The sequence below is a fragment of the Narcine bancroftii genome, chromosome 12, assembly GCF_036971445.1.
Source record: "Narcine bancroftii isolate sNarBan1 chromosome 12, sNarBan1.hap1, whole genome shotgun sequence".
NCBI lineage: Eukaryota > Metazoa > Chordata > Chondrichthyes > Torpediniformes > Narcinidae > Narcine > Narcine bancroftii.
The window spans coordinates 56,650,843-56,674,383 of record NC_091480.1 but is presented as its reverse complement, the minus strand read 5'-3'; the positions used below and the strand labels follow the sequence as shown (position 1 = coordinate 56,674,383).

The following is a 23,541-nucleotide window of genomic DNA, read 5'->3' as shown; positions in this document are numbered from 1 at the left end:
TTAACCTATGATGCCCGGTATGTTTTTGAATGGTGGGAGTCCCTGGAGAAAACCCACACAGACATGGGGAGAACATACAAACTCCTTACAGACAGCGCATGATTTGAACCCTGGACCTGATCACTGGCGCTGTAAAGGTGTTGTGCTAACCGCTATGCCAACTCTGCCACCCCCTAGTTTTTGGCAGGATCTAGAGAGCAGAAAGGAAAGGGTTAGTTGGTGTCTGTTTAAACATATCCTTATTGTTAACCCTTTCATTTACCTGCAGGGAAGCTTTGAATGTGATAGATGGTTATTTTGAAAACTATGCTGTGAATAAACAAGATCTCTTTAGCACTAAAGAAACATGGCAAAAGATCTTAGCTTTGGTCCCTGATGATATCCTTTCATCGGAATAAGTCCTATTTGGTGAATCAATTGTTTTAAATTTCATTGCATTTAATTGCTGTGACAGATGGGTTGTTGCATTCTCTGAGTAAATGCTTCTGTCCTGTCCCTGAGCCCATCCTTCAATCAAGCCAAGATGGTCCAGCTCTTGGTGTGTCCACAGTCACACCTAACAAGAAAATTGTTCAACGCCAAAGTCATGTTCTCATGGCTGGTGTGAGAAACATTCTGCTGTTACAGTTTGGACTTTCTTTGATGTTGGGATATGTTCCAGTTCACCTATTGTAGCAACAGGTCTATGGCAGATGGCATCTCACTAGCTCTATACAAAACCCTGGAACACCTGGACAGTAAAGATGAATTGTTCAGGATGCTCTTTATCGGCGTTTAACACCATCATCCCCTCAAAACTGATCAGAAAACTGTAAGACCTGTGACTCAACACTCCACTGTGTATTTGGAGTTACCTCACCTCCAGACCACAATCAATGAGGATTTGTAAGAACATCGTCACAATCTCCAACAGTACCGGAGCACCACAGGGCTGTGTTCTTAGCCCCCTGCTCTACTCAGTTTACACCTACAAATGTGTTGTTCAGTACAACAATACTATGGTAGTGGGTTGTATAAAAAGGGGTGATGAGTCAGCATATGGGAGGGAGATTGAAAACTTGGCCGAATGGTGCACCAACAACAATCTTGCACTCAATGCCACCAAAACTAAGTAGGTGATTGTTGACTTCAGGAAGGGAAAACCAGTGATCATTGGGGGATCAGAGGTGGAGAGGGTGAGCAAATTTAAGTTCTTGGGAGTCGCTTCTTAGAAGATCTTTCCTGGACCAAACACACTAATGGCATCGTGAAGAAAGCACGTCAGCGCCTCTACTTCTTCAGGAGTTTGTGGTGGGTTCGTATGACATCAGAAACCCTGGCAAATTTCTACACAGGTGTGGTGGAAAGTGTTCTGGTCTGGTAGGGGAACATCAATACCCCTGAGCATAAAGCCAGGGCGTCACAGGGACTGCTGCCATCAGGAAAGAGGTCTAGTTGCCACAAGACTTGCACCTCCAGGTTCAGGAACAGCTGCTCCCCCTCCACCATCAGACTCCTCAACACCAAACTCAATCAGGGACTCTCATTTGTGCACTTTATTGATATTTCTTTTGTTCTCTGTATGCACAGTCTGTTTGTTTACATTTCTTTGTTTATATGTGTACAGTTTTTTTTTGCACTAGCAGTAAGCGGTAATTCTGCCTTACCCGCAGGAAAAAGAATGTCAGGGTTGTATGTGATGTCATGTATGTACTCTGACAATAAATCTGAAATCTAAAACTATTATAAATTGGATTTAATGTAAATGCTAGACCTGCTTGCTGTTGCAAGATTCCATCCTAGTAGAACACAAAAGTCTGCAGACACCATGGTGAGGAAGAAACACAATGCTGGAGAAACTCACCTGGATAAACATTGTACATGGTTATCCAACTGCACAAAAACCAACAAGGTCGGGTCAGATACAGCAATGAGCTGTCTGAACCCTTCTCCATTAACAATGGCGTGAAGCAAGGCTGCGTTCTCGCACCAACCCTCTTTTCAATCTTCTTCAGCATGATGCGGAAACAAGCCGTGAAAGACCTCAACAATGAAGACGCTGTTTACATCCGGTACCGCACGGATGGCAGTCTCTTCAATCTGAGGTGCCTGCAAGCTCACACCAAGACACAAGAGCAACTTGTCCGTGAACTACTCTTTGCAGACGATGCTGCTTTAGTTGCCCATTCAGAGCCAGCTCTTCAGCGCTTGATGTCCTGTTTTGCGGAAACTGCCAAAATGTTTGGCCTGGAAATCATGTGACAGATGGGTTGTAGAAAACTGAGGTCCTCCATCAGCCAGCTCCCCACCATGACTACCAGCCCCCCCCCCCCCCCCACAGCTCCATCGGGCACACAAAACTCAAAACGGTCAACCAGTTTACCTATCTCGGCTGCACCATTTCATCGGATGCAAGGATCGACAACGAGATAGACAACAGACTCGCCAAGGGAAATAGCGCCTTTGGAAGACTACACAAAAGAGTCTGGAAAAACAACCAACTGAAAAACCTCACAAAGATTAGCGTATACAGAGCCGTTGTCATACCCACACTCCTGTTCGGCTCCGAATCATGGGTCCTCTACCGGTATCACCTACGGCTCCTAGAACGCTTCCACCAGCGTTGTCTCCGCTCCATCCTCAACATTCATTGGAGCGACTTCATCCCTAACATCGAAGTACTCGAGATGGCAGAGGCCGACAGCATCGAATCCACGCTGCTGAAGATCCAACTGCGCTGGGTAGGTCATGTCTCCAGAATGGAGGACCATCGCCTTCCCAAGATCGTGTTATATGGCGAGCTCTCCACTGGCCACTGTGACAGAGGTGCACCAAAGAAGAGGTACAAGGACTGCCTAAAGAAATCTCTTGGTGCCTGCCACATTGACCACCGCCAGTGGGCTGATATCGCCTCAAACCGTGCATCTTGGTGCCTCACAGTTTGGCGGGCAGCAACCTCCTTTGAAGAAGACTGCAGAGCCCACCTCACTGACAAAAGACAAAGGAGGAAAAACCCAACACCCAACCCCAACCAACCAATTTTCCCTTGCAACCGCTGCAATCGTGTCTGCCTGTCCCGCATCGGACTTGTCAGCCACAAACGAGCCTGCAGCTGACGTGGACATTACCCCTCCATAAATCTTAGTCCGCGAAGCCAAGCCAAAGAAGAAAAGAAAACATAACCAACGTTCTGGAGAAAATTTCCACTTCCAAATTTTTTTTTGAATATTTTATTTTTGATTTTCGTAGACTCATAAAAATTCAAACCAACGATACAATCCCTTTCAACACTCAAATAACATGCTGAGTCTGTATTTATTTCCCCCCCCCCCCCCACCCCAATACATATGGTCATATAAATTATACAGATACAAATACTGATGGGATCAATGACTCCTACAGTAACCTAGGAATAAAACAACCAGGTAGGGAATAAAAAGAAAGAGCTAAAAATAAAACTAGAAAAGCCTGTCATCTGCCTCATGTCCTGCTTCCTTAATCCTACTCATTTCCCTGCTGGGAAGGATTGTTACAGTACCCATATTTCAAAGGGGAGCTGGTCAAATCTGCAAACCCATGTACAGTACAACTCCAAAATGGTTGGGACCAGCAGATTGCTTTTGGCTCATTAATACTACAAAATGCTCGATTCCATTTGCAAATCCTCAGCAAATGAAGTATCTCATCCCTGCACGCACTGTGACCAAGACAACATTGAGGCATTGTCCTCTGAAAAACTGCAACGGGCTCATCATCACCTTCTCAAGGGGAATTGTTTCTGACTATTTTGACTGCATCTGAATCCTGAAAATTAATATTTGATAAACACTAATATAGTGGTTATGTTTTGGGATCAGAAATCCTGGAGTGCATGTTAAAATTCCGCTGTTAGAACAAAATTGTTATGTGATGTGAGTAAGAGTCTTTAATATCCTTTTTGGAAATAGATTTAATATCTAGCTTAATTCCAGGCCCACTCAGTTGTATCAAAAGTGAGGCTGTTCTCTCAGAATAAACTGATTTTTTCAAACTTGTATTTGCTGTCAACTTGTTTGTTTCTCGATAACCATGAAATTCTTAGATGGCATGCACATGCAGAGTGGTGTGACTTGCACGTTGGACTCTGTCATAGGACCACACACAAGGCAAGAGTGGTGCAAATGCTCTGCTGTAAATAACTAGGTCAGGTTGTCCCAGGATGTTACACAACCTCTTGGGAGCATTGTGCAGGACTAATATTGCCAAGAAACTGAATGTTAAGTTCTTTAAGAGTTCCTGTGGTTAAAAAGATGTTGTTTTTAAACTTTGATTTATTAAAGATGTGTTGAGATATTTAAATAAAACAATGAAGTGTGCACAGTTTCCTTAACAAGTGTGCACAGTTTCGAGAGGGATTGCAAAAGGATTTCATGAAAGCACGAAGTTCAGCTGAGCGCTGGAAATTGTTACAAAACAATGTAAGTGGTCACATAATGAAAGCCCTATTGGACACAATGATTGAAAAAGATTGAATGCTAATATTTAAAATGAATGTCATGCAGTTTCTAAAAATGAAATATTTTTGGTTTTGATTGCTGTTTTATAGAAAGTATTGCATTGCTAGTGGAATTCCACAGGTTTTGGTACGTTACAAGTGTAGAGGAAGAGAGATCAGGAAATACATGTCAGGTAGATGCAGACATATTACAAGATACTTGCCTTTATACACGGAAACATAGTACGACAGCATGAAAGTCGTGTTCAAACTGTTTTAAAACTAACTCGACACTTTTGGTCATTTCATTACAGGAAATGTGTGATACTACCAGAGAGAGTGCCGGGGTGTGGGGGAAATTCACAAGGATGTTGTCAGGCTGGGGAGTTGCAGTTTCAGGAAAAAACTCCCCAGGTTGGAGTTGTTTTTGTTGGAACAGTGTAGGCTGAGAGGACATTTCATTGAGGTGAATAAATTGAGGATCAGTGTCGGTGCTACTCAATTGCTCAGCAAAAGGAGGTGTAAAGCACTCCTTCCGTCTGATAATGTACAGGTCACCCCTTTGCAAGGACTCGTACCTGTTTAGCCTCTCAATCAGGGTCACGTGAAGCCATGGATTACAGATGGTGGATGGTTTTTACAGGCAGATTCTATAAATTGGAATTTATGGTTGTAAAACTAAAAATGCTGGGCAGATGAATCTGCTGATCAGTGGCCAGGGTTACCCATCCAGTCCAGACACTGCAACTGAAGAAGGTAACTGGAAACCACTTCAGTATTTTCCCCTTCTGTAATCATGAACTCAACATTGACTACGATCTCAGCTCAAAGATGGAGCTTTCACCGAAGGAGAACAGGGGAGGCAACAACTGCAATTCAGAGGGTCAGAGATTGTGATGGATGGAGAGACTATTTAAAAAGGGAGGTAGAGAAAAAGCAGGGAATTATAGGCCGGTGAGCCTTACATCAGTAGTGGGCAAAATGATGGAATCCATTATTAAGGATGTAATAGCAGAGCATATGACTAGCAGAGAAGGGATCGGACGGAGTCAACATGGATTTACAAAAGGTAAATCGTGCTTGACAAATCTATTGGAATTTTTTGAGATGGTGACAGATGGGGGAGAGCCAGTGGATGTAGTGTACCTGGACTTCCAAAAGGCCTTCGATAAGGTCCCGCATAAACGACTGGCTTACAAAATCAAGGCTCATGGGATTGGGGGCAAAGTATTGATGTGGATTGAGAACTGGCTGGCAGGTAGAAGACAGAGAGTTGGGATAAATGGCTCATTTTCTGAGTGGCAGGCGGTGACCAGTGGGGTGCCACAGGGATCTGTACTGGGACCCCAGCTGTTCACAATTTACATTAATGATCTGGATGAGGGGATTGGATGTAATATCTCCAAATTTGCAGATGACACTAAGCTAGGAGGGGTTGTGTGCACGGAAGAGGGGGTCAGGAAGCTCCAGTGTGATTTGGATAAATTGAGGGACTGGGCAGATACATGGCAAATGCACTACAATGTGAATAAATGTGAGGTTATCCACTTTGGTAATACAAACTGGAGGGCAGATTACTATTTGAATGGCAATAGATTAAGAGATGGGGAAGTGCAGAGACACCTAGGGGTACTTGTACACCAGTCTCTGAAGGCGAGCATGCAGGGACAGCAGGCGGTTAAAAAGGCAAATGATATGTTGGCCTTCATATCAAGAGGGTTTGAGTATAGGAACAAGGATACCTTACTGCAGCTGTACAGGGCCTTGGTGAGACCCCACCTGGAGTATTGTGTGCAGTTTTGGTCACCTTATCTAAGGAAGGATGTTCTTGCAATGGAGGGAGTGCAGAGGCGATTCACCAGGCTGATATCTGGAATGGCAGGAATGACTTATGAGGAAAGATTGCGCAAATTGGGATTGTACTCGCTGGAGTTTAGAAGATTGAGAGGGGATCTCATAGAGACATATAAAATTCTGCAGGACTGGACAGAATGGATGCGGATGGGATGTTTCCAATGATGGGAAAATCCAGAACCCGTGGCCATGGTTTGAGGATAATAGGCAAACCATTTAGGACCGAGATGAGGAGGAATTTCTTTACCCAGAGGGTGGTAAATCTGTGGAATTCATTGCCACAGAGGGCAGTAGAGGCAGGTTCATTAAATATATTTAAGAGGGAATTAGATCTATTTCTTCAGTATAAGGGTATTAAAGGTTACGGAGAGAAGGCGGGGACGGGGTACTGAACTTTAAGATCAGCCATGATCTCGTTGAATGGCGGAGCAGGCTCGAAGGGTCGAATTACCTACTCCTGCTCCTATCTTCTATGTTTCTATGATGGCCCATGTCGAATGGCAAGGCACCTAGATGATGATGAATAGATTGGAGGCCTCTTCCTTTGCAGAAATGTTAGTTCTGAAGAATAGATTTAATTGGTAGAAAGGTTAGAGGGGGAGTCGAATTTTCACTCAACAAGTGATGAACTTCTGGAAGTGTGCTTGAAATGCTGTAACCTGTGAGACTGATCTGCCTGGAAGTAGAATTAATGTAAAATTCATTTTTGGTTGGAATGGATATGACATGGCAAATGGATTCTTTCTTTAAAATTTTTTTCTTTTAAATTTAGACATATGGTACGGTAACAGGCAATTTCGGCCCATGAGCCCAATTACACCCAATTGACCGACAACCCTCGGTATGTTTTTGAATGGTGGGAGGAAACCGGAGTCCCCAGGGAAAACCAACACAGACACGGGGAGAACATAGAAACTCCTTACGGACAGCTAGTCCTGATTGCTGGTGCTGTAACAATGTTGCACTAACTGCTTTGCCAACTGTGCCACCCCTGCAAATTTACTGCAAATTGATTCCAGGCAGTAGCTTCCTTGCCCAAACTGGAGAATGAGTATTTACTAAAACAAGGTGTTGAAAGCATATTTGAGAGTATTACCTTATAACAGACCTTGTCTTGTTTGTGCTTACTCATCTACCTGCTCTTCCAAGGGGGATTGCAGCGCTCATATCTTGCCAGTTCCTTAACCCATGTGAGTCACCTTGGCAGAGATGAGAAAGCTCATTGTGGAGTAGTGATTGAATTTGACAGATTGTGTTCTAAATGGCTTAATCCCAAACATATGGTGTGTTTTTTCTATTATGGAGCATTCAATTGATTGAGCCTGCTTCATTCAATTGGTCACAGGTGTTCATGAAAGAAAGGACCAGAGAGGCTATCATGTCAAGACCATCATTTGTCCCAGAGAATTGCAAATTGATCTCATGTTGACATCTTTTGCTTTTAGTTTGCACTTCAAATCCAAGCAGGTTAAATGTTGACTATTTTGTCTTTTAATTCAGATTTTGTCGATGACAATTGGCTAATGTTTGACTGAAAATAGAAATATTAAACATCAATTGAGTATGAGTCATTATTGTCATGTACAGAAGCAATTAAATTCTTAGTTGCTGTAGCTAAACAAGTACGTAAGATGCACCAACTGCAATAGTATGAATTACCACAATGTGCCATGAGACAAAGAGATAATATAAAAGGATGGATAATAGAGATTCATAGTTGCAGTTAGTGCAAAAAAAGTTACATTTCAAAAGTGCAGAAGGATCTTTTGGTGGTCTGAGTAGTTTATCGGAGTTGTATTGGGAGGTTGAAGAGCACAATCTTTCTCTCGTACTGTAAGGGATGTCGGGTGCACTCATGGCGACTCTTTGCCTTATTGCAGACAGAAGACAATTCCTGTAATATATGTTCTATTATATATATAACAATAAAGGAATCTTGAATGATAGCTGTTGGAGAAATATACCTCTTGAACTTGGGAGGTAGCAATAAGAAGATTATGACTGGGATTTTGTGATCCTTTATGATGGCTGATTTCTTAAGGCCATGCTTGCAACAGTCTTTTAATACAATATTGAAGCTAAATTTGTCATTCATCAAATGGTATTCTTACAGTTGGAAAGAAGTTCAAAAGACTGCCATCTGAAAGAGATCAAGCTGCAGTACTCCTATCCTCGGCTGGATGTGAACGTTAGTAAAAGTATCAACCATCTGCTGAAAAGCCCCTTTTCTGTCCATCCAAAAACAGGTAATTTGTCAGTGTGTCTTTTTGTTACTTTTCAAAACCTCTCTCGTGTCCATTAACTCTACCCTGAGCATCAGCAAAACTCAGCCATTTGCCGAAAAGCCCCTTTTCCGTCCTTCCAAAAAACAGAATGTCTTCCAAGCACCTCTGCTCAAAGTGCTGCAGCCAACTTGCATTTCTCTGGGATATAGAAGGAATCTTGAGAACCCAGAATAAAATGCAATAATCAAATACCACAAAACCATAGAAACAGGTCCTTCTAGTCCATGATGAACTACTCCAATCCATGTACCTGTCCAAATTCTCCTTAAAAATTAAAATTGAGCCCACATTCACCACTTAAGCTGACAGGTCATTCCACATCCCCACCACTCTCTGTGTGAAAAAGTTCTCCCTCATGTTCCCTCTAAACCTTTCACCCTTAACCCATGTCCTCTGATTTGTATCTCATCTACCCTCAGTGAAAAAAACCTACCTACATTTACTCTGTCTAGACCCCTCATAATTTTAAATAATCAAATCTCCCCTCATTCTGCTACGCTCCAGGGAATAAAGTCCTAACCTGTTTAACCTTTCCCTGTAACTCAGTTCCCAAAGTCCAGGCAACATCTTAGTAAATCTTCTCTGCCCTCTTTCTATCTTATTGATATCTTTCCTGTAGTTAGGTGACCAAAACTGCACACAATGCTCCAAATTTGGCCTTATCCATGTCTTATGCAACTTCACCATAACATCCCAACTCCTGTACTCAATACTTTGATTTATGAAGGCCAAGATGCCAAAAGCTCTCTTTACAACCCTATCCACCTGTGACGCCACTTTCAGGGAATTATGTATCTATATTCCCAAATCCCTCTGTTCTACTTCACTCCCCAGTGCCCGACCATTTACCGTGTATGTCCTTTCTTGGTTTGTCCTTCCAAAATGCATCACCTCACACTTGTCTGCATTACATTCCATCGGCCATTTTTCAACCCATTTTTTCCAGCTGGTCCAGATCCCTCTGCAAGCTTTGAAAACCTTCCTCGCTGTCCACAGCACCTCCAATTTTTGTGTCATCTGCAAACTTGCTGATCCAATTTACCACATTACCATCCAGATCATTGATATAAATGACAAACAACAATGGTCCCAGCACTGATCCCTGAGGCACACTTCCACAAACAAGGCACTCAAGACTAGGTTCAAACCCAAGTTTCTGGAACTGTGAGGCAGTGGCACTACTTGCTGAACCTCTCTGAGCAGATTTTTACCATTATTGGCTGTATTAAGACTATCAGTTCACAGATGAAAGGGCTTGGAAGGTACTCTCATATTGTGATGTCCTACTCAAATAAAGAGAGATTGTGGCACAGTGTGACTAATAGAGTTGCTATCACAAAGCTGAGATCAGGATTCAATCCTGACCTTTGGTGTTGTAAGCCCATTTGCTGGGTTTTTTTCAAAAATAAACTTTATTCACAATTAACTATTTACAAAGGAAACCAGTTCAAAATCTTTTACATCTTAAGGCACTTTCAGGTAGCCAAATACCCTGATGTAAAGCTCATATTTGACCTCTATGCGGCTGTCAGGAGGCCACCTGAAAGTGCAGGAGGCGCCTGCGAGGGGCACTTGGTAACCCTCCTCTGGGAAGGATAATCGCCGGAGCACTGAGGTCGCCTCCAGCACCTGAATGCAGCCGCCTGAAAGCGGGATAACAATCGATCCCCACACTGATCTCACTGTCCCATTCTCCCCACAGCCCTGTATCAGTCCCCACACTGTGTGGCGGCCGGTGTGGGATGCTGGGCTGGCTGGCGCGGGCAGAGCAGTGAGATCAGTGTGGGGACTGACATAGGGCTGATGGGGAGAGAGCAGGGCAGTGGGATCAGTGTGGGGAAAGAGAGCGGGGAAATGGAATCAGTGTGGGGACCAACACAGGGCTGTGAGGAGAGCATGAGGCAGTGGGATCAGTGTGGGGACCAACATAGGGCTGTGGGGAGAGCATGAGGCAGTGGGATCAGTGTGGGGACAGCCCGCGCCGGCCGCCCCAGCTCTGACAGCCCGCCACCCCAGCTCTGACAGCCCGCCACCCCAACCCTGACAGCCGAAGGGACAGGAGCCGGAGTGTGCTCCGAGGTGCCTCCCGTGCAGCTATCCCTTTCAGATGGCCAGTGCTGCGCTTTTAGTGCTGCCACCTGAACGACCATTCCACAGGTTCTGCAGGCACATTCTTGGCAGAGAATGCACCTGAAAGCGGCTTTAGAGTCATCCATATATTTTCATCATCCATATATTTTCATCAATGTACATTATTATGTTCATTCTCTACTTAGCACCACTGCAGCACTTTGTAGTTACTCCCCTCTGTTGTTTGAAGGATATCCCCCTCAATCTCACCACCTCAGTTCCTAGTAGCGGAAGGACTCCAGACAAGCCATTCTCAGCAGGAGCTCTATGGGGGGTGGGGGGGGGGGGGTCACAGTATGTTTAAGTAAAAGCCTTGTTCTCTTTTCACCTCATGCATCATAAATATTTGTAATTTTTTTTAATGTAGTCAGAGAAGTTAGGAAGAAACCAAAACTTGAATGCTTCACAGGGAAAGGGACCCATAAACTTTGAGCAGAGTCCTTAGTGAAGAATGACTGGTGTAGACTGTGGTCCTTCCCCTATAGTTCCCTTGTGTTGACTGTGCCAAGCCTCACTGTGTCCCTCAGCACATACTCCTGCAGCTTGGAATATGCCAGTCGATCCCTCACCGGCATCTCCATGTGCTGGAAGACCGATAGGTTTCACACAGACCAAAGTGCATTTTTCACTGAATTGATGATCTTCTAGCAATTCTGGATTTCTGACTCTGCCTGTGTCACTGATAACAGGTAAGAAAGAACTGCTCTCAAAAATCTGTCACTGAGGCTTAGTAGTGTTTTCACATGATTTGTACTGGGTTCCACTGTCTCACTATTAACAATTCTGTCTGCAAGCTGCATAATCAACTTGTTTTGTTGCTGCCTCAGGACGCATTTCGGTGCCCATCGACGTGAAGAATGTGGATAAGTTTGATCCCTTTAGTGTGCCCACAGTGAGGTAGGAATGCATTCTTACATATTTACAAAATGTGTTTTCTATCCTGTGTTGGTGCCATGTATCAAGAATTCTTTTAAGGTACAGCAGTAGCAACACAGATTGGCATTGAAACTTTTTTTTTCTCGATAACTGGTTGCAACAGCTTCTTCTGTGTATCATTTTGAGATTTATAAAATGTCAAAAAATAGTTCATCTTAAAATTTGAGATATATTCAGTTTTCCCCATTTCTACCTTGGTTTTCTTATATCATGAATATTAATGACACTACCACCTACAGGTCAACGAGGTTGAACAGACTTTTGAGCAAATGCTGTATCGTCAACGAGAAAAACAATTTCAAATTTATTGTCAGAGTACATACTTTTTTTTAACAAGCAGATTCTACAAATTGGATTTTATGGTTCTAAAACTAAAACGCTGGGCAGATGAATCTGCTGATCAATGGGCAGGGTGGCCCGTCCGGTTTGGACACTGCAACTGAAGTAGGCAACGGGAAATCCCTTCAGTATTTTTTCCTTGTATAATTATGAACTCCACATCAACTACGGTCTCAGCTCAAAGATGGAGCCTTCACCAAAGGAGAACAGGGGAGGCAATAACTACAATTTGGAGGGTCAGAGATCGTGATGGATGGAGAGACATGGTCGCCCACGCCAAACGGCAAGGCACCTGAATGAATGACATACATGACATCACATACAATCGTGAGATCCTTTTTTCAGCAGGCGAGACAATTATTACTTATTGGGAATGGAAAAGAAAGCTGTACACATGTAAACAAACTGACTGCAATAGAGAGAGAAAAAAAATTGTAAGTCTTTTAATAAGTCATTGCAGTTAGGATCATCAGGAAACCTTGGGATATCTGACCTGAAGTTTTACCTGTTTGACTCCTGTAAAACTGTTGTGTTTGTTTTGTATATAGATATGTTTTTGGGAGATAAATTGGGGCAGGGTTTGTTAGTGTAGGTCACATACAAACACTTCAAAACAGATCTCATTTAAAATACTGGAGCTCTGCTCATGCTAGACATGTTGGTGCAAAGAGCCTTTGCAAAAGCTTTGGAGAGTGCCCAAGAGACTTTGCTAATGGATTGTTGTTTACAAAAAGGCAACAGATGAAAGAACTTATGGAGCCGCAGGTTGTCTGGAGTGGAACTTGCTGTTCTAAGAGGGTCGTGTGGTTTTGTAAGTAGAGAGAGTCAAACAGGCTTTTAATCAGAGAGAGAGACAAAGATCATTTCTGCAGTTTTACGGTCAGCAGTGGCAGCTGGGACTGGAACGGGACTGAGGTTATCATCTGGAGAACCCTGAGGGGGCAAGTTTCTTCGGCAAGACACTGAAGTAGCTGATTAAAAAGGAATCAGTTGTGGGTGACCAGCGAACAACAAATCTCTCTCTGAAAACCGACAAGAACCTTCCTGCCTTTCAAGCACCAAAACCTGGTGAACTTCATAAGTGTTAAATTCTGTGCACAGTATAAGAATTGCCTGCAACCAATGAACTTGGAGAAATGAGAAGTGAGATTAGACTGTGAATCAAATAACTTTTCTAAACTTACACACACATTACATACACGTGCGCTTAGAATTAGAAGGGGGTTAAGTTAGGTTAGTTAAGTCAATAGTGATAAGTTAAAGTGTGATTTTGTTTTCATGCTTAATGATAATTAAAAGCAACCTTTGTTTAAGTAACCATTTGTCTTGGTGAATATCTATTGCTGCTGGGTTTTGGGATCCTCTGGGCTCATAACACTCCCATCAAATGTTGCCTGACATGCTGAGTGTTTCCAGCATTTTGTTTTTATTTACGATTTCTAGCATCTGCAGTTTTTTTGACCATTGCATCCTGTCTTCCCTTGATAAGGGCACAGGCTAATTTACAGCACCCCTCTGGTGCAGAGAGCTTTCTGCTGTTGAACCACATTGGTCTGGTCTGGTTTCTGTTGGCTGTGATGTCACTTTCAATCAGTTACATCTTGTACTTGTAACCATCGATTACTTGAGTGATTTTCAAAATGATTTTTGTAGTCTGGGATTGTCAAACTGCAGTTCTGGCAGAGCACATTGAAGCATCTTGGAAGATGTTAGTTTATTCCCATCATTGCCTTAAAGTGACTTTCCAGTCAGAGGGAAACGTTGCTGAATTTAAGGAAGGGTAAATCTTTTGGACTGCTGTTGATGGTCACCCACAGATTATCTAAAGAGAAGGTGCTCAGACTGTCAGAACTATAGCTTAGCAGGGAGTTAGTATCTTTGGGGATTATGAATCCATTTCCCATTAAATGAGAAGAAACCATCCAAAGTCTCTGCCCGTTTGCAGTTTAGGTGGCCAATCACGAAGTTGGAAATATGACATGTTAGGATGTTGAGTGAGTAGTCAGGTGTCCTTGATATCCCTCCTTATAGGGCAGCATGTTGACTATCTGTTTAAACTTGTCAGTGATGGTCTTGGGTGCTCTAGTACCTCCACCATATGATTAACTCTCCTGAAGGTATCAGAGCAGTGTTTATGGATTAAAAGGTTACAACTCTAATCCTGATGTTGAACTCTTTCAGTTCTCTTTGCAAGGAGCTTGACCAGAAAATTGAGGAAGAGCGGGAGAATGCAAGCACAGAGAATGGTGGGGAGCCAGAGGTGAAGCGTCGCACCAGAGGTAAGAATAGAAAAGGGCGTCTTCCTGTGGAAGGAGCAATCCCTCAGAATGCATCAAGAGATTGTCATCCCTTGTTTTTCCACCTTCCTTTCCTGAAGTACTTGACACCTGCAGAGGAAGGGCAGGCTCTGTGGACACTGATGCACTTGTGCATCATCAAAATGGCCTGTACGTGTCAACAAATGACGATAGGAAATGGACCGTTAGGACTTTTTGTTTCTATTTCGAGCCATGAGATTTTGTGACCTTCCCATGACAGACTTGCTTATTACATAGGCCTGAGATGCACCTCAGGCTTTTCCTAGTGCTTTTAACTACTGCATGGCTGCTTTGTGAGGAAGGTAGGACTGTCAGGTTGCCTCTCATTGTGTGAATTGTCGGAGACGCCACAAGGATTGTGCTGCAGCAAGGGTCAAAAATCTGATATGGAAAGCCATTGGGAGAATTTTTTTCCTACAATGATGGAAACGGATGAGAAATTGTGATTGAACTTTTCATTTCTCTTCACTTAGATTATAAGAAAACAAGTCTCCTGGGACCCGTGAAGATTTTGGAGCAGTTCATAGACAAGATGGAGCAGTCGCGAAAGGGTTTGCGGCTAGAACAAAGTGGTGGGTATCGTGTAGGATTTTCCTACTGCCAAAATACTGGTGGGGAAAGGCTGTGCAGCCTTCTCAGATTTCGTGCAAAGGATTATTCCTTACACCAAGACCATTTAATGTGCAATATGTACATTTTGAAACTTTAGATGCTGCTTTGAGTTAAATGTGAAAGCTTTCCACAAGTGTGGACGTTTGAGCTATGTTTGCTTATTTGAATTCTTGCCTCCTATCGTGATTCAGGAGTATTGCTCCTGAAGGAATGGATTGGCCAGGAGGCTTTTGTTTCCCCTGAATTACAAAAACAAAATGTAACAGGCTCATATAGGATAAAAATATGAATGGGCTCAACTCAGTTCATTGGTTTTGGAATGGTTGTGGTGATATTCTAATATAGTAGAAAGACTGCTTGGGGATTGGGTCGGTCCAGATTCCCGAGCAGTACTTTTAAAATTAAATTTAAGAAGGAATAAAGAAGAGATGAACAGGTAAATGTTGATGGTTTATTCATTAGCAAATGAAGCATACTTCATTTATCACAGAACGGTTGGCGTAGTGGTTTACATCACCAGTCATCGGGACCAGGGTTCAAATCCCACGCTGTTTGTAAGGAGTCTATATGTTCTCACCATGTCTGTGTGGGATTTCTCTAGTGGCTCCGGTTTCCTCCCACCATTCAAAACATACCAGGGGTGTAGGTTAATTGGTTGTAAATTGGGTGGCATGGGCTCGTGGGCCGGAATGGCCATTTACCGTGCTATATGTATAAATTTATATTGAGCAGCTGACAGATGAATCAATGTATCCAGCTGATGTTGAAGGTGCAGTGTTTGTCACCATAGCACAAGATCACCTTTAGCTATCTGGATGGAAAAATAATCATATTTTTCCTTTTAAATCTTCTTTAAACTTTCTCCCTCTCAGCATAGAGCTATGGCCTCTAATATTTTGAGCAACCTGTGGCCTTTGGAATCACAGTGGACACAACAAAATAATCAAAAGGCGTTTCTAGGGTAAATCAAACTAATTTACTCTTCATCACCTGTGCAACCTTGTAAAAGCCAGAATCAGCTGCTGATGTCATCACGTAGTGACATCACATAGCTTGTTTGATGCCTTCTGGGAGTTGTAGTGCTGCTACACACACACCCCCCCCCCCCCCCCCTCAAAAGAACTGGCAGAAAAGTTTGTCTTTATTTTAGGTGGTCGACCTTTGCGACAGACTGTTGGGTGGTTCATGGTGGATCCTGTAGGAAGTCGCTGACCCTCTTAGCAACAGCCTGGTCCAGGCCACTGACGAGATGGTAATAATGAGTGGTGTCCAACTTGACTTTGTGAAGGTGAAATTGTGTTCAGCCTGTTGGAACCACAGTTCAGGCTCCACTGTCCAGAAAGGTGGTAGCTTCACAGCAACAGCTGCAGAGTCCACGTTTGTCAAAAACTACATTTTTGGACTCATCAGGGTCACCAATTGTGGCCACTGGTGTCACAGTGGACACAATGAAATAACCGCACGAGGCGTTTCTTGAGTGAATCAAACAGATCTACTTTTCGTCACCTGTGCAACTTTTTAAAAGCCAGAATCATGCGCTGATGTCATTGCTTACTGACATCACATTGCAGGTTTGATGCGTTCTGAGTTGTAGTGCCGCCATAGCGCTGCTACAAACCGTCAATTTACAAAGCATGACCAGGGCAAGTGGTTATGGGTGAACACGAAATGCACACCAGTTGTCACATAATGCACAAAGATAAACTGCTGATAGGAGCAAGAAGCCATGCCATTGGAACCAGGGAAGTTCATGAGAGAGCAAATTGAGAAAACAAGGCAAGGCGTTCAGTGTTTGTATAATTAGAAAGTTGTTGAGAATACTTAAAACATCTCAACTAGATAGTAGCTTTGTGGTTTATGCTCCATTTGTTGAAGATATAGATTTCGTTGTAGATGTGTTTTTATTATTTGGATATCTGAATTTTAACGTAATGATTGGGGATATTTAAATGTGGTATTGGAGCTTTTATTGGATAATTATTCAAGAGTAAAAGGGAAAAATGGTGGAAGAGTACTAAAATTGAATTGTACAATGTTTAATGAGGTTTGAATTTTGTTTTAAGATGGTGGTTTATGTGACTAATATGATGATAGATGTGAAGTTAGTTGATATTTGGTGAAGGTTTATCTCTATAGAGAAAGTTTTTGTTTTCATCTTTTTTTTCTTATGCTACAATTTTTTTTTAAAGAATTGATTATTGTTTAAGAATTTTTGATAGACAATGTTACTAACTTTACTAATTTTTTTGTATTAAGTTTGAGTTAAATATATGTTTCATCTTAACTCTGTTTGTTTGACCGGTGACCAGTGGTGTGCCTCAAGGATCTGTATTGGGCCCATTGTTGTTCGTTATATACATTAATGATCTAGATGATGGGGTGGTGAATTGGATTAGTAAATATGCAGACGATACTAAGATAGGTGGAATAGTGGATAATGAAGAAGGTTTTCAAGGATTGCAGAGGGATTTGGGCTGCTTAGAAAAGTGGGCTGAAAAATGGCAGATGGAATTTAATGCTGATAAGTGTGAGGTGCTTCATTTTGGTAAGAAAAATCAGAATAGGACATACGTGGTAAATGGGAGAGCATTGAGGAATACAGAAGAGCAGAAAGATTTAGAAGTAACGGTACATCGTTCCCTGAAGGTAGAAACTCACGTGAATAGGGTGGTGAAGAAGGCTTTTAGTATGCTGGCCTTTATCAATCATTGCATGGAATATAGGAGTTGGGAGGTGATGTTGAGATTGTATAAGACGTTGGTGCGGCCTAATTTGGAGTTCTGTGTGCAGTTCTGGTCGCCTAATTATAGGAAGGATATAAACAGAGTGGAGAGAGTGCAGAGAAGGTTTACCAGAATGTTACCTGGGTTTAAGCATCTAGAGCATAGGGAGAGATTGGACAGATTAGGTCTTTATTCTTTGGAGCGTAGAAGGTTGAGAGGGGATTTGATAGAAGTATTTAAGATTATGAAAGGGATAGACAGAGTGGATGTGGATAGACTATTTCCGTTAAGAGGAGGAAAGATTGAAACAAGAGGACATGAGTTAAGAATTAAGGGGCAGAGGTTTAGAGGTAACATGAGGGGGAACTTCTTTACTCAGAGAGTGGTAGCCGTGTGGAATGATCTTCCGGGAGAAATAGTGGCGGCGGAGTCAATTGTATTATTTAAGAAAAGGTTGGACAGGTATATGGATGAGAAGAAGATGGAGGGTTATGGGCATTGTGCAGGGAGGTGGGACTAGAAAGGGGTGTTTGGTTCGGTTTTTTAAGTCTGATATCTTAGTATTAATTACTTTTCTCACATATATTATGAACTTTATTAATTCTTCACTCTTTATTTTGGTTTTTTAATGTAATTCTATATGTTATTCATGTTATAAAATCTTAAATAAAGTTTAAAAAAAAACTAGATAGTAGCAATTTTAACGAAAGAAATCTGACGGATTTACCACTTCAGCCAGATATTCTGTTTAACTTGTTGATTTTTTTCTTCCCCCAGATAGAGAGAGAGATTTTTGATCACAGGAAAATACCTTTTTCAGAGTTGACACCACTTAAAACTTGACTCAAGACCATCATATCTCAAGACCTGAAGACTGATTGCCTCTGTCTTACCTTCAGCACTGTTTCTGTAACTGCAATACTGATTAAAAACTTAAGCAATTATTAAATAAAATGCTTTTCACTAGCTCTTCATGGCCTTCAGCTGACATGGCCAATGGAAAAACAAATTATTGTTTAATAAAATCTACTTATACATGTGTGTGCTTCATGTTAATTATTCCATTTGGGCTCCTGGTCTCCTTGTGGTGAACCCTCCACCTTGAGGCCAGTGACAGGAGCGGATCGAAAATTTCATGCTTACCTTTCAGACAGCAGCCCTAAAAGGCTGCTCCAGTATCGCATTCATATCCAGAGGTGCCTTGTAGTGTCCTCTGGATCTGATGGAGGTGGGACGACTGGTGCTGTAGCACCACCCGTCATAAATGTGTGGCATAGCAATGGCTGTCTTCCCTGCCCATAATCCCCCATGCAGGTAGAACTGCTCTGTGGTTCCCAGAACAGTTCCAGCTGCGTGTGGGATTATGGATAGGGAAGACTGCCATTTGCTATGCCGCATTTTGAGCCACAGCAGCCCCAAAGACAAGCGCCCAATGAGGTGCTGGAGCAGCCAGCTGGGCTGTCCACCTGTCCTGGCAGCCCCTGCTGACTTCCCGTGGTGGGGGGCTGTCAGGCAGCAGGGAGTTTGGCCATGGGCTGATGGAGTCATCAACTGCCCCTAAGCAGCTGTTTACGGCGGCTGCGTGTTCAGGTGCGGTGGTGGAGCACTGGTGCTCCGCTGATTATCCCTCCCTGAGGAGGGTTGGCATTGGTGCCTCAGGCGCTCTGGGCAAATTCAGGTAAGAAATGTTTAGCCACAAATGGGGATACTCTGTGGCTTTATATGGGGGAGGGGGTGGTGGTGCATATTTCTTAAGGCCAATCATCTGGCCCTTTAAGCCTGCTCACCCATTCATTAATATAATAGTTGACCTACCTCTGCTGTAGGAAAATAGCCAGTCTTGCAGTGTCCATAGGAGATATATTGCTGACGCTTTGGACCTGAGCTTGCTTGACAATGACTACCTACCTCCAGCATGTGTTTTTACTTCAATCAGCATGTGTCCCTTAGTTCAGTTGATCCTTCAAAGGATGCCTTCCTTGAAGAAGTTTTCTCTCCAGCAAGAAGGGCATACCTTAAGTCATTCATTCTCAGCGATGAGAAAATCTGCAGGCACAGAGGTCGAGAGCAATACACAAATTTGCTGCAGAAACTCAGCAGGTCATGCAGCATACATACGAAGTAAAGGGTAACCAAAGTTGCAGGCCTGAGCCCTTTGTTCCTGATTATAATATTAGCAAATGGAAGATGCAGGTAAAGGAACAGTAAAAGTGGGAAATTGGTCACTTAATGAGATAAACAATTTTCTCTTGTATTCTTGGAGTGTGAAAAATTAATTTTAATTTAAACATACAGCACAGTAAGGCCATTTCAGCCCATAAGCCCATGCTGCCATATGTTTTGAAGGGTGGGATGAAACCCACACTGACAGGGAAAATATAAACTTACCAACAGCTCTGGATTTGAACTCTGGTCACTGGCGCTGGAACAGCATTGTGCTAACCACTACTTTAGTGGGACATCTGTCCAGCACTTCCAAATATAAGAGCAGAATTCAAATCTGATTAATGTAGGTTTGTCATTGAGAGATTGCTTAGACTTGTTGAGAGGCCGTGAACTGTGTAGCTATAAAAATCCCATTTGCTGCAAAGAAATTAATCCAATCCAATCCAAATCATTTTAGTGTGGTGTTGGGATCAAAAACAGTTAATAGTTCTGCTTCTTGTCGAGATGTCGTGGTCAATATTTGGGCATTTGGCCAAATAATTCCAGTGAATTGTAGGTTTGCATGAAGTTCCATTCAGCTTTATACTTTATACAGTAAACTTTATACAGAGCTGCTCCAACATGCAAATTATATTCAGACACATCCTATAACATATTCACAGTTAAATATTAGATTAGGTGCAGTGACGATTGTAACGAGCCCAGAGGACCCCAAAACTCAGCAGCAGCAATAGAAATTCACCAAGACAATAAGTTACTTAAACAAGTTGTTTTTAATTTTCTTTAAACATAAAAACAGGATCAAACTCTAACATTACTATTAACCCCCTTCTAATGAGTATATGTTCAGGAACGTTCTTTGCTTTAATAGTCCAATCATTCACTTATCCAAGTTCACTGGCATCAAGCAATTCTTATACTGTGCACGGAATTTAACATTTATGAATTTCACCAGATTCTGGTGCTTAAAGTTAAATGGTTACCACTCAGGAAGGTTCTTGTTGGTTTCAGAGAGAGATTCGTTGCTTATTGGACACACACCAACTGATTTTCTTCCATCAGTCACTTCAGTGTCTTGCCAAAGAAACTTGCCCCATCATGGGTTTTCCAGATGATAACCTTGTGGCAGCGCACATCTCTGTGAGCGAACCGGCCCCATTTGTACTGCTGCACTGGCGGGGTAGCTGCAGAAGATGGAGCTATCAGGGCTTGCTCATTGCCTCATGGCTTAGGCCACAGCTTGCGCCCTGGGCAATGTGATGATGTCACTGCTGCGCGGGGCAGAACTCCCGTTGGCCTTAAAGGGGTACGCGGGGAGGAGTCACGTGATGGAGTAGTGGCCGGTCAGGGAATTCCAGCCCTCTCCGGAAAAGTTGAAAAAAAAACGCATAAAACACAAAGGTATAAGAGTAAAAATTAAAACAAAGTAAAAATAAAGGTGAGAAGAAAATGGCAGCGAAGAGAGAAAAGTCGAAAACAATGGGAAGAAGAGAAGATGAAAGAACGTCAGAAGAAGAAGGTGAAGGCCTTACCTGTCCGAGGAGGCCCGCCGCGGAGAGAGAAGTCCGCTCCCGCAGGTCAGTGGAAGTCCCGGGCTCGGGACTACAAAAATGGCTTGCAGAGCCGAGTAAAAGTGCGCAATCGCGCATGCGCGAGGAGTTGCGCATGCGCGATGCGCATGAAAAAAAAACACACTGACGGGAGGGGGGAACAGCTGCGGAGTTGATCTCCGCAGCTGAGAGAGACACCTGAAATACAGCAACAGGTGCAGAGCATGGAAAATAACGACAACAAGAAAGAAGAGGGTAAAAAGAAAGCAGGGAAACAATAGATGGCCAACCCAGAGGAAGAAGAAGAAGAAGAACAGAAAGAAATGGAAGAAGAAGAGAAAGGCAAGACAATGGATATATCTTTTTTTAAAGAATATATGGAATCAGTGAAAGAATGGCAATTACAAGAATTTAATGAGATAAAAAGAAGAATTAAGAATGCAGAAGAAAAAATGAATAAAATAGAAATGGTCTCAGAGATAGGAAAAAGAGTGGAAAATGTGGAAGAACGAGAAATAATCGTAGAAATGGAAGTAGAGGACTTAAAAGAGAAGTCAGAAGAATCTAATAAAAAAGTTAAAGAGGCACATGAGCTGTTCGCTCAGAAGATAGATATAATGGAAAACTATAATAGAAGAAATAGTGATAATAAAGATAGTGGGCCTTAAGGAAGATGAAGAAGGCAAGAATATGAGAGAATTTATAAAAGATTGGATTCCCAGGGTCCTAGGAAGACCAGAATTACAGGAAGAAATGGAAATAGAGAGGGCACATAGAACAATAGCCCCAAAAACACAACCACAGCAAAAACCAAGATCCATTCTAGTAAAATTTTTAAGATATACAACAAGAGAAAATATATCGGAGAAAGCAATGAAGAAAATAAGAGAAGACAAAAAGCCATTGGAATACAAAGGTCAAAATTTTTTTTTCTATCCAGACATAAGTTTTGAACTCCCGAAGAAGAGGAAGGAGTTCAATACAGCAAAAACGATCTTATGGAAAAAAGGATATAAATTTATGTTAAAGTACCGAACGGTACTTAAAATAGTTATTCCAGGGCAACAAAACAGATTATTCTTGGATCCAGAGGAAGCACGAAAATTTGCAAAACAACTACAAAACAAGCAGAGAGATGAAGACATGTAATGAGAGTAAAAATGACCACGAACTATATGTATGTGTGTATATGGGTATCTTTTCTTTGGCTTGGCTTCGCGGACGAAGATTTATGGAGGGGGTAAAAAGTCCACGTCAGCTGCAGGCTCGTTTGTGGCTGACAAGTCCGATGCGGGACAGGCAGACACGATTGCAGCGGTTGCAGGGGAAAATTGGTTGGTTGGGGATGGGTGTTGGGTTTTTCCTCCTTTGCCTTTTGTCAGTGAGGTAGGCTCTGCGGTCTTCTTCAAAGGAGGTTGCTGCCCGCCAAACTGTGAGGCGCCAAGATGCACGGTTTGAGGCGATATCAGCCCACTGGCGGTGGTCAATGTGGCAGGCACCAAGAGATTTCTTTAGGCAGTCCTTGTACCTTTTCTTTGGTGCACCTCTGTCACGGTGGCCAGTGGAGAGCTCGCCATATAACACGATCTTGGGAAGGCGATGGTCCTCCATTCTGGAGACGTGACCCATCCAGCGCAGCTGGATCTTCAGCAGCGTGGACTCGATGCTGTCGACCTCTGCCATCTCGAGTACTTCGACGTTAGGGATGTAAGCGCTCCAATGGATGTTGAGGATGGAGCGGAGACAACGCTGGTGGAAGCGTTCTAGGAGCCGTAGGTGGTGCCGGTAGGGGACCCATGATTCGGAGCCGAACAGGAGTGTGGGTATGACAACGGCTCTGTATACGCTTATCTTTGTGAGGTTTTTCAGTTGGTTGTTTTTCCAGACTCTTTTGTGTAGTCTTCCAAAGGCGCTATTTGCCTTGGCGAGTCTGTTGTCTATCTCATTGTCGATCCTTGCATCTGATGAAATGGTGCAGCCGAGATAGGTAAACTGGTTGACCGTTTTGAGTTTTGTGTGCACAATGGAGATGTGGGGGGGCTGGTAATCATGGTGGGGAGCTGGCTGATGGAGGACCTCAGTTTTCTTCAGGCTGACTTCCAGGCCAAACATTTTGGCAGTTTCCGCAAAGCAGGACGTCAAGCGCTGAAGAGCTGGCTCTGAATGGGCAACTAA

At 42.9% G+C, this 23,541-nt stretch overlaps 1 protein-coding gene across 3 annotated transcripts in view; it reads left to right on the top strand.

The window, feature by feature from the left end:
- Window positions 1–18,689, top strand: part of prim1 (DNA primase subunit 1) — a 29,547-nt gene extending 10,858 nt beyond the window's left edge. For 2 of the 3 annotated variants that reach the window (XM_069906006.1, XM_069906005.1), the window contains exons 7-13: window positions 269–379; window positions 4,361–4,436; window positions 8,421–8,553; window positions 11,550–11,619; window positions 14,179–14,276; window positions 14,789–14,887; window positions 18,428–18,689. In XM_069906006.1, coding sequence (XP_069762107.1) covers window positions 269–379; window positions 4,361–4,436; window positions 8,421–8,553; window positions 11,550–11,619; window positions 14,179–14,276; window positions 14,789–14,887; window positions 18,428–18,447 — 607 coding nt within the window. In that variant the 3' untranslated portion in view covers window positions 18,448–18,689. The remainder of the gene's footprint in view (window positions 1–268; window positions 380–4,360; window positions 4,437–8,420; window positions 8,554–11,549; window positions 11,620–14,178; window positions 14,277–14,788; window positions 14,888–18,427) is intronic. The other variant, XM_069906007.1, reaches the window with a different exon arrangement.
- The last annotated feature ends 4,852 nt before the right edge of the window (window positions 18,690–23,541 follow it).